Raw genomic sequence first — 17630 nt, 5'->3', positions numbered from 1 at the left:
ACGACACACTAATTAAAACCAAATATTTGTTTATTTCCAGTATGTGTTTAGTCACTCCCCAAAGGAGGAACACAAAGTTGGAGACACAATCGGTTCTGTTCACACTGAGCCTACTTTGTCAGGCCATTTCGCTTGGTTATGGGAATTCCCCACATCTCACAGTGAAATTGCTTCCCTCCTATTCACCAGTTTCCTTAAAAAGTGCATGCCTCTCAGACACAAGCCAAATGAGTGGGTGAGTTGTTTATACCGGTTTAATATTTTGAAACGTTCGAGCATGTTTTCTCCTAAATGTCCGTTATCTATATTGTTTTGTGTTATCTTCAGGGTTCTTCACACACACGGCAAAAACTCGCAACTTGTTGAATAAGCGCTATTCTTTCACACATACGGTAGTACAGTATGTTAAGTAAATATGATACTACCTTTTATTGTGCTTCATTAGAAAGCTCACAATTTGTATTCTTTTTTTTTTATTTTATTATTTCAAAATCATCTTCCAAATCCTCAAACATTTCAGCAGAATGTTGGCCTGAAGTTTGGGGCAAAGGAATATATATATATATATTATTTGTGTGTTCAAGACTACATGGAAGAGATGAAATTGGACATTTTGCTCAAGATTACAAAAAGACGAGCTGCTTTTGTTTGATGACTGTCAGCTGTTGCTTTCTGCTGTTAGGAAATGCAAAAAAGATTGGCCTACTTGCGTTTATGGCCCTCTGTCTATTTTGAAATGTCAATAATTTACCGCTTCGCTTACCCACTATTCACTAGTTTAACACATCTCTTCAATCACTTCAATTTTGTTGACTCTGTTTCACAACATTTTAGGGGGAAACATTGTGTTCGGCTCCACAACTTTGGTGTGCTCATCACCCCTTCTGTAACTGAGAAGACGTTGTTTATCATAGGATCCATCGTCAGGGTTTCATGAAATAAAATTGATACACACAGTACACATAACAAGAAGCGCACATAAGGGGTGCGGCGGTGCACATGAGCAATGCATTTTGCACGCCACCACAAGACGGAATCCGTAAGCCAGCCTCGATTCAAAATCAAGCCAGTTGCAACGATTGCTTCCGAGGACCAACATTCAATATACGTTTACCATGAAAAATGGGGGGAAATGGAGAAGGAAATCCATCCATCCATCCAAAAAAATGATAAAACCCCAAGATAGTGAAAAATATTGAAATCAAAATTCCAGAAAAAAGGAATGTGCAGATATGTAAAATTGTAAATCTGTGGGTACAGAACGGCGAATGTGAGGGTCAACTGTAGTTTTACATTGTAATATCATCAGTCACTATTAGATGGCAGACCTATATTACATCAGGAGGCCTGAAATGTCTGGGTGAAATTGGAATAAAGTGTAAGTCAATGTGGGGTGGCTTGCCTCTGTGGTAGAATGATTGTCTCTCAAATCTGAATTTGTGGATTCAACCCCTGGCCCTTGTAATGAATGTCGAAGTGTCCTTGAGCCAGATACTGAACCCCCAATCTCTCCGGATGCCGCATCATCAGTAGGTGAATGAGGACTCAATGTTCAAGCACTTAGAGTGGCTTGTTGGTGAAAAAGCGCTATACAAGTTAACCACGGCAAAAATAGTAACTCAATAACATTTGAATTTTGAGTTGATTTGTTTGAAAAAAAAATCCACAAGATTAGTTCTTGCATCTAATGTTGGTATGCAGTTCAGCAGTTTGGTGCCATCTTTGAATTATATTTTTTATGCAAGACAGCCCTTTGCGCTGAGAAAGCAAAAATCACAGTTCGTGGTTATGTTGTTGTTTACTTCAAAACTTTGTTCTCGTGTTAGCATAGCGGATCTTTTCTACATGCATCGAAGATCTCTATTCAGAGGGCCATGAAAAACAGAACTAACTGAACACATCTTAGGAGCACTTATGCACGTACAGTATTTTTTCCACATCGAAGTGTCATTTTTGTCATGTATCTGGTTAGGAGTTGGGTGGTCCTATATGGTCCCCAAGTAGCGCTGATTGAGTCGCTGAATAGATAAATTAGAAGCTACACACCAGTTAGTTATTAATTGAAATTTTTTTCACTCAATACTCTAATTTAAGTGATTTTTTAAGTCTACTTTTTTATAGTTTTGTATTGGTCATATTCAAAATTCTTACTTTATTCCATTTTTTGGCCACTCTGCCCACATCTGATAATCATACAGTCAAGTGCTTTATAAGGATGTATATGGCGTCTGTTATGACATGCTATAAATCTCCGCCAAAAGTGAATGAGTGCCTCTGTATTTCTCTATACACTACGAGAAGGCTGAAAGCTAGTTTTTCTTTTCAAATACAGAACACACAAAATAAAATAATACTAAGAGACTAATCAAAAAGCTCTATTACCATCATTTTTCACTGAATGTATACATTTTGCTGATATCATACTGTAAGAGTAATAGTGTGTAATTTATTGCTGATATACATTTCACAAATATTTTGTAAATTCAATTTCTCTGTGACAAATGCATGGATCTTAATCATAATTTTTGCACTGATTTACACCTACCTATTTTCTTATCAGTCATTACAGTGGTGCTTACCTTTTAAGCATCAATAGGTATTACCGGTAGTCTAAAAATACAGGATCAACGGACTTCCAAGAGATGCTCATCATTTCAAACTTCATATGTTGTCTGAGTAGGCAGCCCGGTGGTCGACTGGTTAGTGTGTCAGCCTCACAGTGCAGAGGTGCAGTGTTCCATTCCAGTTCCGGCCTTCCTGTGTGGAGTTTGTATTTTCTCCCCGTGTCTGCGTGGGTTTTCTCCCGGTACTCCAATTTCCTCCCACATTCCAAAAACATGCGTGGTAGGTTTATGGAACACTCTAAATTGTGCCTCGGTATGAGTGTGAGCATGGATGGTTGTTCGTCTATGTGTGCCCTGCGATTGGCTGGCAACCAGTTCAGGGTGTACTCCGACTACTGCTCCAAGACAGCTGGGATAGGCTCCAGCACATCCCGTGACCCTTGTGAGGATAAGCGGATCAGAAATGGATGGATGGATGGATGTCACCTGAGTTTGCATTATTCCAATCTATCTTGCCTCCTCAACGCGTATGCCAAATTTTCTTTAGAGGATAAGCAGGCCCAGACTCAACTTGCAACAAAATGAAAAATGGGTTGTGTTATGATAACTTCAATGTACCTTGTGGGACCTAACTTTAATCTATGCTGTGCATGTTCACTTGTTCAGGTGTGATTTGAACTTCCATTGAAATGGGAATTTGGGCAATTGACTGGAGACGAAGCCAAAGATTTTTCCCATAAAATGTCACGGAAGATATCAAAAGGTTGAGAACCTCTGCTCATGAGTACCCCGACAGTAGTCAGGAAGCAGATGAAATAGATATACTCACAATTTTATGTACTTTATGTTGCATTTCACGCAACAGGAAGTATGAAATCACTATGCCTCCATATACTTTATATCTTTATATCAGGATGACAAATGCTGTACTGCTGACCTGGCCTTGATTGTGATTGCACTTCTAGTTCAGTGCAAATGCTTGATACAACCAAAGAAGCCCCCACCACAGAGCCCTTCATCCTCCAAATCTATTTTAAGCAAGGGAAAAAACGGAGTCCCTTGCTAGGAAAAAAAAAATGACAGCAGGGTGTCTTGGCTGCTGACAGATGACAAATGCTTCTACCAGCAATATTTTGTAAAATGCCCACCTCTGTTAAAACGACATTCCAGCCTGCATATTCACAGTTCGGCACCCACTGATTCATCCAGTCACATTTTCCCATTTTACCCTGGCCATTCCGATCCACATTTATGTATGTATATATGTATGTATGCATATACTGTATGTATGCATGTATTTGAAGTTGCCCATTTCTGCTCTGAAAATAACGTACTAGAGTTCAAAACAACAATATAACACCACTTCAATAAACATTTAAGTAGAACATTTTACTTATAAGATTTTTTTTTTTGGGCTCAATTTAAGGAATACAGTCGTTTGAAAACGTGAAGCAGTATTTACAATCGAAGGCTAGTTGGCTCCTCCTTTCTGAGCACTGATTGGCCGCTTCGACTGTCAGTCACCGCTGTTTACATCAAACGTTGCAAGGTGGAATTTCCCGTGTTACGGCGGCGAGCAACAGACCACTTCCGCAGTCGATGTCTAGGCACAAAGATGAGATGCCGTCGCTAGCGGAAAGGTATATTTATGTCAAAGGACACCGCTTTGTTTGTTGCTTTGTCGGGTATCCCTACGCTTTCTGACGAACGGAGTGCTTGGGCAAAAGAGTGTGTGTTGCGGGGTTTAAAAACAAAAGGAGAGCTATCTGCTTTCTGTCTCCCATTGTTATCAAGCGTTAGCTAGCTGATAGCTAAATGTTGCTAGTCATTTGCATGACAACAGCAAAAACTAATAATAGCCTTCTTGAACAAGCAACCTCTCTATCACTTTGTTATTTTGCGTCGGGACTCTTTGGTATAGGCTCTTTTGGAGCTATTCGTATGATATACAAGTAGGTCTTTTTGTGGTCGACATCATTTGCCGTGAATGCTGTAGTGATCTTTGTATTAAGAAACAATGCTCGTACAGTGCTTCCCATTGCATACTGTAAATTGTGCAACCAATCTTACAAGTATATTTCTTGTTAACAGTGAGGGAGAAACAATACTTTTAAAGTCACTCCTGTTGCAATGAACAAAATGTGTGTGCATTGCTTTTCATTGTGATCAAACATGACCGTCACACAGAAAAAAAGTGAATTAATCTATCTGTGTATTTTATGCCAAATGGATAGAGAAACTTTGTTTTGTTTAGTCTTTTTATTCAGCTCTGTTTTGGACCGACACTACAATGAGATTGGATTGGATAAACTTTATTGTCAAATGTACTGTGTGTGTAACATACAGCACAGATGAAATTTCTTCCCTCTCAACATAAAACAAGAGGAGCCGCTGCGGGTGTCCGCGCCGCTATCAAAAGAAAAGTTAACAAAAAAATGACAAAATAATACAAAGCAACATATGAGACACAGACAATCGTGCACTCTTAACCACTTTCCTGCATACACTTTGTTGTCTGAAGCTGTTATAGATGAAAGAGGAGCGAATCAAAGTGTCCTTTTCACCAGTGGATCAAAGACGTCATGCTGCAATGTGCACACGTCTGCTACAAGCTTGGCTTGAAAGCAACAAGAAGCTGTAGCTGTAGAGATACAAGACAATGAGTCTTTAAAGTCTTTAAAACACTTCTTTATCTATCTCTCTTCAGGTTGGAGGATCATGTTTAGCAAGTGAACAAATGATGGAAGGAAAAGGCCCGTACCGCATCTACGATCCGGGTGGGAGTGATGTCAAGTCCAGGGATGAGGCTGCAGGAGGAAGCAGCTATCGACAGCTCCTGGAGGAGAACAGCATGCTGAGAGAGAGGATGAAGGGTCTTAAGAGCCTTGGTAAGCTTCTATGAGGGTCCGCGATGGATGTCTGCTGCTCATTGATGCCTGATGTACTAGAAAGGGGCATTCAAATTCATTTTAAGATTTACTGTTGTTCCTTACAAACGTCAAGACAGCCATCAGTCAGTGCTATAAGGCATATAATTGCATATAAGTGCATTTTTAACAACAGATTGAAGTTATTTCTTATCTAGTTTAAAATTAGACTTTGCTGGCAAAATTAGCCTTATCACTTTTGTATTACTTAAGCTGTTTTGGCAACAAACTGTAGGTAGGCCTGGATTGTTTCTTTACTCTCTGAAGTTTACTGCAGAGTAGTGAATCTAGTGTGCTTTTTTTTGTTGTTGTTGGATTAATGTATAGTGGCAGAAAGATTGAAGTTCATTGAGACACCTGTCAGAGCAATCAAATCAATCATTAAAATGTATATTGTCATTAAACAACAGCATTTTATTGATAAAAAATTTGTACAGGGAACCATGTTATTATAGTTACCGAAATAACTAAAATTAAAATTGATAAAACATTGTGCCAATGAAAATAAAATGACTGACTGAAACTACATTTAACATTTATAAAACTAAATAATACTATAAACATAGTAAAAAAAAGTCCTTCGTTTTTGTCTTTGACGGTTAATACCATTGATGAGTTTTCAGATTCCGGGTTTCTTTTAAATGTATTTATTTCAGTATTACTGTATGGCTGCACAGAAGGAAAGTCAAACATCCTATGTTACACAAAACTTTGTGGTCCTTTTTGATTTTAATCTTGCACTCAACAAAGACTCTGTATAAAAAAGTGAATACTAAAACTAGTAAGACTACATTAAAACAAATTTTAAAAAAAGATAAAAAGGAGCAAACCGTTTCTTAAAAACAAATTAAAACTAGCAGAATTTTAAGAACAAAAGTTCAAACTAAATAAAAATTAAACCAAAAAAATGTATAACTCTGGTTGGGAATCAATTGTCAGAATGCATGAAATCGGACATCCGGCGCACTCGCACGATGATTGGTGTCAGAAAAGATTCTCTCATGTTCAAATGATGCGAATACAGGAGTGACTGACATGCAGCACATAAAAACAAAAAATGTAGTAAAACCTGAACACGGGTAGTTTTTGACTATCACACTGCCTGTGACTCATTTTAGGAGTGTTACTTGTTCTTCAAAGTATCGTATTCTTGTTGCTGGCATTGACATACTTCCAAGCTTGCTGAAACTGTACTTTGTTCAACTAAGCAGCCATCTATCTGCAGGCGACTTACTTGAAGAATCTCAATTGGAAGCGTCGAGGCTTCGTCAGCGCGTTGAGGAACTTGTGAGAGACAACGAGGCCCTCAAGTCCTCCAGCTTTGCTGCCAGTCTGTGCGCTGGTGTACACGCTCAGACAGAAACGCAAAGTAGGTGTCATCCATTTTCATATTTGTGGGTGACAATGGCTATATTTACACAGCGATGGTGTTGATGGTCCGCCCCCCCCCCCCCCCCCCTACACTAAGGTAAACCTTGTTTGCATCCCACTGCTGAGCCGAAAGAAGCAGATGCAAGCTGTTTAGCAAGGGCCATGCAGGCCAACAGACTTCACGTGAGTGTGAACTTTGTGAGGATTGCAACGTTACATTTCAACTGGTGGAACTTTTATTGATGGGGGTGTTGGCTGGTGTTACCTAACGCGACGGCTTTTTTACAGGACACTTTATCAGAGTTCGAAGCGGTCAATATGGAAAGGAGGACGTCAGATGCCTTGACTGTATGTACCAATCTTACTTTGACCCTTATAACTTGAGCTTCCATTTTAGAAGTAGAACTTAAAACTTGTCACAGTTTTATGCCTCTGATAAAGGTGTCATCTACTTCAGGCTATACGTACACCCTTTTCGAAATAGCTATTTTCCCAACAATAGAAACCTGTCCTGGTGAAGTAACCCAGTAATTCATTCAATACTGGCGGATTTAGCCTGAGTCAACCAGGGAAAGTCCAGGATTATTACTGACTGGAATCACACATGATTCAGTCACATGTTGCATCCTAAGGAATGTAGTCATTAGATACTCGACCAGAATACTATTGGATGTCAATGTGGTCATATTCTAAAATAACTCAGACTACCACATGTGACCTGTGTATTTGCGGTTAGATTGCTAGTCACTATCTCCGGTCAGCTTCCATTATTGTTTGTTTGTTTTTTTCTTCTCTCCCGCAGCTAGCTCAACTGGTTTGACAGAAATTGTAGCACGATGATTCTTACAGCCTGATTCCTTTTTTTTTTATTTTTTTAATGCATATTATATATACTGAATCAGCTTGAAAGAGAAGTTTGATCGACTGACTTTTAACAGGGTGGGTGTGCTTAATTTCAGGCCCGGTCTGCAATAGGAGTCATCCCTCTCTTGCCTCAGGAGAACGTCGAGCTGGCCAGCCAACTGAAGAAATTGGAGAGCTCCTTCAGCATATTCGCAGAAGAGTCCAATCCAAACCAGCTGTTAGCTCACCTGGGTCGAATGGCTGTGGAGTTTCACCATCTTTCCTCGAAGGTCCAAAAGAATGAACTGAGGACATCCCTCCTACAGGTATGTGACCAGTTTGAATTGGGAGAAGTCTCATAAATACAGACGTTTCTTTGTTTGAGAGATATGAATTTGCATGCAAACTGAGCACCACAATTAAGCTTTAAGAACAAATTTGTGGCTCATTTAGGTCGCATGCGTTTTTACAATTCCCACTGCAAACATTTGATTGGTTTGGAAATACTGTTCTAAATGGCACCAACATGAGAAGAGTTGATCTGACAGTTTTCTGCTTTCTAAGGTAGAAATGACAGTAGAGCCACAACAAAAGACAGGATGTCGTCTGTTTGTAAAGGGCGTGGAGTTAAATAGTCAACATTCAAACAAATTGCTCCCTACATGCAAAGCCCTAGGGGGCATTTTTGCATGGTATTTTTTGGGATGGGGCTATGATGACTGTGGCGTTTTAACCAGCCTTGCCGTCCTCGGTAGATTTTTTTTTTCTTTGGCATTTTGGCTAAAGACTAGGGCTGAACGGTTTTGAAAAATACTCCGAAATTCAATAAAATTAGTATTATAGGTTAATCGTAGGTTAAGCTCAAATAAAAGCAAATCGACCATGAATTAATATGAAAGACAGTTTATTTTTCTACTTCAGTTAGAGTTGTTCCTTAAACATTTGCTGTGTTTTAAGCACTGAATACGGCAACTACACAAAATTCTACCAAACATAAACATAAGTCAGTAAGTCATAAATCACAATTCCAAAAATATTGCAAACTAATCTGTGACTTTATCACCTTAACTTTTTAATGTTTCATTAAATAGAGATGGGTAAACACGTAGACTGCATTTCATAAGCACTGAACTAGACACAAAATAAATAAATGAAATACTGTATACATGCCGTATATATATATATATATATATATATAAAAATAAAGCCGACCGACCGAACAAAATGAAACAAATTTCCCAAATCTCTACATGTGCAATTTGAAAATTATATTCTACTACATTGCAATGTTAATTTGAATTTGAAACCCGTAACTGTTCAGCCCTACACAGGAATACTGGTGAATACTTTTTCAGACAGATGATCTTAACATTTCGATCGGCTGATTACATATTTGTGTTTTTTGTGTCAAGATTCATACTGTGATTTTTTTCTCTCCAGTAGTTCATACTTCAGTTCTAAACAGAGTAGGCTCATGACATAATTTTTTTTTTTTTTTGTTATTGCACAATGGATTTTGCTAGTTGTGTATGCAAATTAGAGCGGGGAAAAAACTATTTCCACGTCACATAGGAAGGCTTGTGTATGCACTCGTATGTACTTCATAAGACTGGGTGGCATTTCTTCATTCTGTTCCCACACTCGTTCACTGAAAGAGCAATCTCTTATAGTGTTGGCAGCTAGATGACATAGAATATATTTACAATGAATTCAACCAACATTTTTTGTGCAGACTCTATGTGAACAGCTCAGAGAGGAGAACAATGAGCTGCGGAGGAAAATGGAAGAGGATCATCATATCAGGAATCGAGACTTGGAACAGCTGAGGTCATATTTTTATTTATTTAACCCCCCCGCTGCTTTGACGCTTGGTAATTTTCTTTCCAACAATGGTCTTAACTCATCTTCATTTTAGAAATCACTGATTAGTAGATTAGTCATAGTATTTTTTTTCATACTATAATTTTTATGTCTACTTTTATCTTGTAGCACTTTGAGATTGTTCATGCACGATAATATGTGTCTTCATAAATAAGATGCATTATTATGTTAAATTGATCTTCAACTTTTCGTCAGTCAATTAATAAAATGTGAGTATATACACTGACTAGTTACATTAGCACGACCTGCACAATGTAATCTGTAATGCAAGCTCTATATGGAGACTTCTGCATTTTGAAAAAGTAATCCTAATTATTTTGGAGAGACACACTTGGAAGGGTGTTTATTTGACAATCTGTTTATTCTTGTGATAGTAATTAACAGTGGTGTTGAACTGCCCAACATCATTTAGGCCCTTCTTGACAGTTCTGCTTTCTTGAGCTTTACTAAACTCTAGGAACACATATGAAACTTTCAATTATAATCAAACAAACACGTTATCCTTTGAGAAGAAAATACCGTAATCGTAAGTCAGTTGTGTGATCAGTACCACATATCTTTGTGCTGCTTGCCAGTTGCACATGCTTTCACTTTTGCCGGGGAATATTGTTGATTGAATGTTGTTACGCCTTTTGGAAATGGTAAGGTATTACCCAAATAAATATATCCCGAACTTGGACCAGGGCCTTGTTTGCAGGTCCTGTTCAATAAAATGTTCATTGTACTGGTGCTTTCAGGCAGGAAAATCAGAAACTGAAGGAACTTGTGACAGGTGGCGCAGCAGTGGCGTCAACGTCAGCAGCAGCAACAGCAGCTGCCGTGTCATCATCGTCATCGTCATCTGCGGCAGCATCTGACACTGAAGCTCCCGACACCAAAGATGAGACGGTTAAAGAAGAATGTGCCACGGTGAGACCGAAGATAGAAGCCTCTACACCTCAGAAGGTAGCTAAAATGAAATGATCAAGCTGTCATTTTTTTCCCATCAATATTGTCACACATACAGTATATAGACAATATTTTACAAACTTAGGTAATCAGTACTCTTTTGTTGCTTGCATACTGACAAAATTAATGAATAATATACATCTATGCAGAGAAACCTCAAACTAATAAGTGCATGACAAAAAAAATTCTCTAAGCTCACTGACTTAGCTGATCTATGAAGCATCCCACTGTGGGGTGTACTGTATGTAATGCAGCAATGTTCTGTGTGCCCCCAGAGTGGAAAAGCTGCCGAAAAAAGTCCAAACAAACCGTGTGACGTCGAGGTTTATGAAAAGAAGATCAAGCTCCTCGAGAAGCAAAGAAAAGATGCAAGTCTTTTCCTCTTGTTGAGACCAGTCCTACTATTGGATCGTATATTCAATGAGTTTCCTATATGCTCGTTTGTTTTGCGTCATATTTCTGCACAGGTACTGGAGGTGAATAAGCAGTGGGACATTCAGTGGAATTCAATGAAGTCACAGTTTGAACAGAAGGTGCAGTAATGACTAAGACTGCCGTGAGGGTGAAAGGAAACATTACTGTGCCCTCTGGTTGTAGCCTGTTACAGCACGTCTATTTTCATTTTACCACAGTCAAAGTAGTAACTCAGTAAAATTCACATTTATGCCCTCTTGTTTGTTTGTTTGTTTTTAAGGACATTTGGTTTTGTAGCCTTACACAGCTGGTGTAAACTACAACAGTCAAAATATTATTTAGAAAAATATCCATTTATTTACCGTTGTCCTATAAGATAAGGAAACATCTATTTGTCTCTTAATGGAGAAATTCCCAATTTACAGCAGCAAAATTATGAAAGAGAGAAGTAGAAAGAAGTATATAAATAAATATATATGTTAAAATATAAATATAAGCATATTAAAAATAAAATAAACATTGTGTATGACTTTTTTTTTTTTTAATGCCCGCAGAGAGCGAAAATAAATACCACAAGTGCCAGCTGTAAAATAGATTAGCAACATCAGCTTGCCTGCAATATATATATTTTTTTATCCTTGGGATGGTCTCAATGTATTAATTGTTAATGAAAGTTGTTATTAAGTCAACAAGTCAAGTCAACAGTATTTATAGAGCACTTTCAAACAGCCATCGCTGCATACAAAGTGCTGTACATGGAGCAATTTAACATGCACAATAAACAGTAAGACAAATCGGTAATAAAGGCGGTAGAAAGCACCAAACTTAGACTTGCAATATGCAGAGTTCAAATAAATTAAGGGCACCTAGCTTTCAAATGACAGATTGCATTGTCACAGCTGTTTGCTGTGCGCTGTAGAGTGGAAAAGACACACTCTTGCAATAGCTAACCTATCTGAGCATACTTACCACACGCGCTGTCAGTGAGAATTCCCCTTAACCACTGTTGTATCTGCTGACCTGCTGTTATGGTGCAATCGGGGGGAGCAGACACACACACGCACGCATACACAGACCAACAGACGCACATTCTGTGATCACACCCTCAATCACAAACAAACGTGTCGCTTCTTCGTACATGGGGACACTATGTTGTTCCATACCCATTTGCGTCAATAGGCATACTGTTATTTCACACACAAATACCTGTGACATAGCAGATGTCTTCGTTGCTGTGGTTTCATAGATAACAGATTTGCGTGACTACCTAGCTCATGTTTACCTATGTAGAATAATACACACTCCCTCAAAGGTGCAGCTAAGCGTCAATAATCTAGTTTTTAATGGATATTATGACAGTCCTTGATCCTCTCACAGGAAATGCTTTTAACTTAACAATGCAGATCACTGACCTCAGGCAGAGGCTAGCCGATTCTCAGAAGACTGTGCTTGAACTGGAGGCGGAGCGAGAGCAGAGACAGCGCGACTACGACAAGAAACTGCTCCTGGCAAAGTCTAAGATTGAAAATGTGCAGGTGAGCAGAATTGATTTCAAAATGGAAATTCAAGTTAAAGGACACCCGTTTTGAAAACGCTGGCGCTGTTGTTTCAGGGTGAGAAGGAGTGTCTCAACACGGAGACGACTGAGTTGAAGCAGAAAGTTCGCTACCTGCAGGACCAGTTGTTGCCTCTCAGCAAACAGCGGGAGTACCAGGAGAAGGAAATCCAACGTCTCAACAGGGTCAGTGAAAAGGGACATCAAATCGGTGGCCTGGGAGCTTTATCTTTCTTTTATGGAACAAATACAAGCAATGAATGAATCTGTATTACGATAATATCAGATTTATCCGACGTAAATGTTTTGGTTTTAAAGCTTATGCTAAATTAAAGGCAAATGAACCATCAATTCATATGGGAGACGGGTTGTCGACTTCAATTAGAGTCAACTTACTAAACAGTTAGACTTGCAGTCTTTTAATGAAGACAACTTGACAAAATCTAACCAACAAATGTAGCATAAACATGAAAAGTCAGGAACAAATGTGTGGCTTTATCACGTCAACTTTGTTTCATGCAACAATGATTATGTAAACATGTGGACTAAACTTCTTAAGCACCGGCCTTATTTAGGGACTATAATAATAAATATAGAATAAAATAATGGTTCAAGTCATTTTTTTCAGAAAACATGAAAAAGTGAACCACATACTGATTAGGATATATTTTTTAATAGTTTCATTTCGAGAGTAGATTTGATCTGTTCAGCAAAGGATGTAGCCGATTTTAGCATAGGTAGCCAGCATCCTAAGATTTGTATGGCAAAAACTATTTTTTGGTCAAAATATGACTGAGGCCATTATTTTGAGTGTGAACGTATGCATGTTCTGTATATAACAAATAAAGCCTACCAGCAGGCCGAAATGAAGCCCTTTTTTTTTGTCTTCCAAATGGCTCCCTTTGCGTTTTGAAAATTTGTATTGTACAACATTCCGATGTGAATTTGAATTCGGTAAATTGTTCAACCCTAGTTTACATTTTACAAAACAAAATAGCTTTCCTCTTTTTCCAGGCTTTAGAAGACGCCTTAAATTTACATCCCCCATCATCCTCCCAACAACAACCTGGCCAGGACGCTGCCAATCACCTAAAGAAGCAGGAACTACTCACCCAAATTGCTGTTCTAAAAGAACAGGTCAGACAAAACATGCATTTCAAAATGAAATTTTGCTGCAGTCGTGCGTTCATCTCCTCATCAGTTCATCGTAATTTCGGTGTAAATCAGGTGAAAATTTTTGAAGAAGACTTCAGAAAAGAACGCAGTGACAGGGAGCGAATGAATGAGGAAAAAGAAGACCTGAGGCGGCAGGTGGAGCGACTCCAGATTCAGATTACGAATTTGACCAATCAGGTAAGCGACCTGATGAGCACATTGAGGATGAGAGTTGACCGCCTGAGTTGGTGCTTACTTTGTCTTCCAGCTGCATCAGGCGCAGAACGAGTGTCAGCGAGAACACACAGAGCGATGCAAGCTCGAAAGACTGCAGATGCAGCATCACAAGCAGGTAGCGTGTGAATGAAAGCCCGAGTGAGAACGTGTGAAAGAGTTTGCATGGGCGAGCTGATGCGGTATGTCAGGAGAGTTCCAAAGCCCCAAATGCTCACTGCATGATTTTATGCTTACAAACTAGTGACCAGTCGGAAGTCACTCATCTTAAGTGTATGGGGTCAACACAAGAGCCTGACTCCACTTCTCATGTTTGTCAGTGCATCCGGTAGCTCAGCGGTTAGCCACGCCGTAACCGGGCCACGTCTGTGCTCGCTCAGTTTACCATCCATGCACTGATCAGGGATCACATGTGTACTTGTGATCCCCGTAGGGGCAGCAGCAGGAAAGACGTACCTCAGACCCCACGTCGGGCTCAGAGAACGGCCCGCTGAGCCCCCCCTACTGTGGTCCCTTTGTGCAGGTGGGACCGCAGGGCCTTGAGGGCTGGCCCGTACACTTCCATCCCCGGATGCCCAATGCTGCAGGTGCCACGGCGGCAACCGCCACAGCTCCGCCCCCCATACGAGACTTCCAGCCTGTTACCCCGGTAAGGATCCTCAAAGGTCCCTACATCTGTCTCACTGACAGAACCAGGCTCTCTCCTCTGCCTCTATGTCAGGTGTTATGTCGGGAGAAACACGCGAATGACGGAATTAGGTCTTCTGCTTAATTAATACTGAGTGACGAGGCTCTGCAGACTTCTGTCATTACATCACGACAACAGAGACTTTGGGCTTGCTGTTTGTGGTAAATCATTTCGTATATATTGAGTCGCTTGAATGATGATGATGCCATTGTGTCTTCCAGGGTTTTCCGTGGCAGTCCTCGTCATTTCTACAGCCCAGAGGACCCAGAGCGGTGGGGGAAAGTTCACGACCAGCGCCAGATAATGCAGGTAAAACAGTGGAGCAGGGCTGCAACTAAATTAATTCAAAGCGCATTAAATTCACAAACATAAATGAATTAAGATTCAGTTGTGGGTTTGGTCTGTAACTGGTCAGAAAATGGACAAACATGTTGATCATTGTTTTTCAAAGTAAAAGTTTGATTTCTTATGTCTACCTTGCAGACCAGTCCACAGCGGCGGCAGCAGGAGGGGGAGGATTTGGAAAAAGGGAGCGTCAGAATATAGATCCCGGAAAGCACTAAAGTGTCACCGGATAATGGAACTTGGGTTGTAGCATGAAATCAGTTTTGGTTTGAAAAGGTGTGATTTGATCTATAATTTTCCTACTGAACTGTAGATATCCTATTGTAATGTTGTTTATACTTGCGTTTTATAAGGCTATTTGTGGAACACTTCGCTTTTCTGAATATAAACACGACTGATTTCGATTTAGTTTTTTTTTTTTTTAATCATGAATTGAGATCTTTTGTTAAATAGTTAGGTTACTTAACACTCCTTTTTTCCAGAAAATCGAACTTTTTATGTTGTAATCTGCAACAACTCGATTGAGCAACTTGTATGGTTACAGCAAGCCGTTCCCTGTACGAGCAAAACTATTCTCATTCCAACAATGGATGACAACGTGGGTGAATTCAATCACTGAATTGACAAAGTAAATGTTAATTTACCGGAGAAGACTTGCGCATTACATTGATGTGATAGAAACGTCCCGTATGTGTAACTGGTCAAAATGTGGTTGTTGCACACAAATGTTTGGGGGGGGGGGGGGCAGGGGTGTTGAGGGGATTTTGACGTGTCATACCAAAAACATATTTGTGATCGATAATTTATTTATAACCTGCTGTTTTGATAGTTGCATTGACTCAGTGTGAATCATTGTCTTTCAGTAATGCTGCTTAATGTTGTGAGTGTATTCCCGATATATTGTAGCTCTTGACATTTGTGTCAGACACAACACATACCCAAGCCTTTCTTTTCACCATGATGATGGACCTAATCTCATTAAACAACACTTCTGTGACTTTATTTGACCACCTACAGTATCTTGTTATCTCGTGCATATTTTTTTTTTTTTATCCCTGTGCAGTACCCAACAGTTAAGCAGTCTTCTAATAGCTGTTAACTTACTAATTCATTAGTACAGATACAGTTGCCAGAGAAGAGGAAGTCTGGGTTCATCTTTGAAACCCGTGCCTTGCTGTATGTAACACTTAGTCAGGAGCCCTGGTGTAATGTGCAGGAGGCCACTTAAATTTTCTTTTTTTTTTTTTTAAACCGTCTCAAATTCACACCAATGTCTGAACCGAATATTCACTAGGATTTCTTGCGTATCAAACAGTATGAGGTAATTGGATGAAGGCCTTCAAAAACTGCACAAGATGAGATAGTTTCATTTTAACCGAGTTATTAGGTTACCATGAACCGAATCGGATTGGTGGGAAGTGAAGGGAGACGTGCACTTTTGAAACGGTATTCTTTGATTCCTGGCAGTTGTATTTCTTGGTTTGCGGCCCCTTTTATGTTTGCTGTAGGTAAAAGCACATGTGAGACCTTTTGTATTTGACTGGCTTAATAAATCTATTCTAAATGTTTACATTGCATGATGCATACTGCATTTTTTTCTCAATTTTTCTGCCTCCGCAGGGGTTACTGCACGTTTGCAGTAGCACTAACTGACAGATATATATAAAGAATTTACAAGTTTATAGATCAGCTTTTGTGTCAGGGTGTGGCAAGGTCTTTATAAAACAATTTGGTTCAAATTTAAGATTCCGTTTCATTTCAGTGATCAAGGCCCTCTCTTTTTTTCCCCCTTCAAGTTTTGCTTAAATTCCTCTGAGCAACACACGTGGACATCAGTGACAATGTAGGCAAACTAAAATTGGGAGTCCACATCCCATGGGACATATACAGCCCACCGTGAAAAACAAAATAAGTACTGTATTCCAAGACCGAGGTATTATAAACACTAACGAAATAACCCAAACTAAAACTGTCGACAATGAAATAAAAATGATTTGAAAAGCATGAAAACTACTGTACATCTTAAATTTATAAAGTGAACAAAAACAAAAAAATATAGCCATAGTATCCTTTGTTTTTGTCATGTTCATACATGAGCTTTCGAGGTTCATTTAAAATGCATTTCTGTATCGCTGTATGTCTGTACATAACATGAAATGGTCATTTGAGAATTGTAGTTTCGTGTATTACACTATCCCAAATGACTTTAAAAATCTTGCACTCGCCAAATATTCCATACATTAAAAAAAAAAAAGAAGCATTTTCCATCCATCCATTTTCTAATGCGCTTATCCTCACAAGGGTTGCGGGCATGCTGGAGCCTATCCCAGGTGTCTCTGGACAGTAAGCAGGATACACCCTGAGCTGGTCGCCAGCCAATCACAGGCCTCGCATAAAAAAACATTCACACCGAGGGACAATTTATAGTGTTCCATTAACCTCCCATGCAGGTTTTTAGAATGTGGGAGGAATCTCGACTTCCCGGAGAAAACTCAGCAGGCACGGGAAGGCCGGACCTAGAATCGAACCCTGCACCTCTGCACTGCGAGGCCGATGTGCTAACCAGTCGATCATGCCGCCCATGAAGTATTTTCAAAAAAAATTGAGAAGTTGAAATAACTAAATATGATGGAAAAAGTAGTACAACCCTGGTATGGACTGAAAGGCCCATTACAGGGAAACATTCCCCTGCCCATGTTACTGGT

At 39.5% G+C, this 17630-nt stretch overlaps 1 protein-coding gene across 5 annotated transcripts; it reads left to right on the top strand.

Moving 5' to 3' along the window:
- Positions 1-134: 134 nt before the first annotated feature.
- tnip1 (TNFAIP3 interacting protein 1) lies at positions 135-16500 on the top strand. Of its 5 annotated transcripts, none has more exons than XM_086105638.1 (18): positions 135-235; positions 5272-5452; positions 6717-6860; positions 6960-7045; positions 7151-7210; positions 7822-8031; positions 9438-9532; positions 10324-10495; positions 10810-10902; positions 11002-11067; positions 12352-12483; positions 12561-12689; positions 13518-13640; positions 13731-13856; positions 13927-14010; positions 14326-14541; positions 14802-14889; positions 15064-16500. In XM_086105638.1, the coding sequence occupies exons 1-18, from the start codon at positions 206-208 to the stop codon at positions 15141-15143; spliced, it is 2115 nt and encodes a 704-aa protein (XP_085961764.1). In that variant the 5' UTR covers positions 135-205; the 3' UTR covers positions 15144-16500. The 5 variants fall into 5 exon arrangements, with proteins under 5 accessions (XP_085961764.1, XP_085961763.1, XP_085961767.1 ...); XM_086105637.1 differs by having other exon boundaries at positions 136-235; positions 10324-10531; XM_086105640.1 differs by having other exon boundaries at positions 137-235; positions 10324-10531; positions 14416-14541.
- The last annotated feature ends 1130 nt before the right edge of the window (positions 16501-17630 follow it).

This window comes from Hippocampus guttulatus, chromosome 2, assembly GCF_054856545.1.
Source record: "Hippocampus guttulatus isolate MCC_2025c chromosome 2, RoL_Hgut_1.0, whole genome shotgun sequence".
NCBI lineage: Eukaryota > Metazoa > Chordata > Actinopteri > Syngnathiformes > Syngnathidae > Hippocampus > Hippocampus guttulatus.
This window is presented reverse-complemented; position numbering and strand designations above follow the sequence as displayed.

Coding starts and splice junctions, on each gene's coding strand:
- tnip1 (XM_086105637.1), top strand. CDS start 206: ATGCCTCTCAGACACAAGCCAAATGAGTGG. Junction 13,641..13,730: donor TTGCTGTTCTAAAAGAACAG/GTCAGACAAAAC, acceptor GGTGTAAATCAG/GTGAAAATTTTTGAAGAAGA. Junction 13,857..13,926: donor TTACGAATTTGACCAATCAG/GTAAGCGACCTG, acceptor TTTGTCTTCCAG/CTGCATCAGGCGCAGAACGA.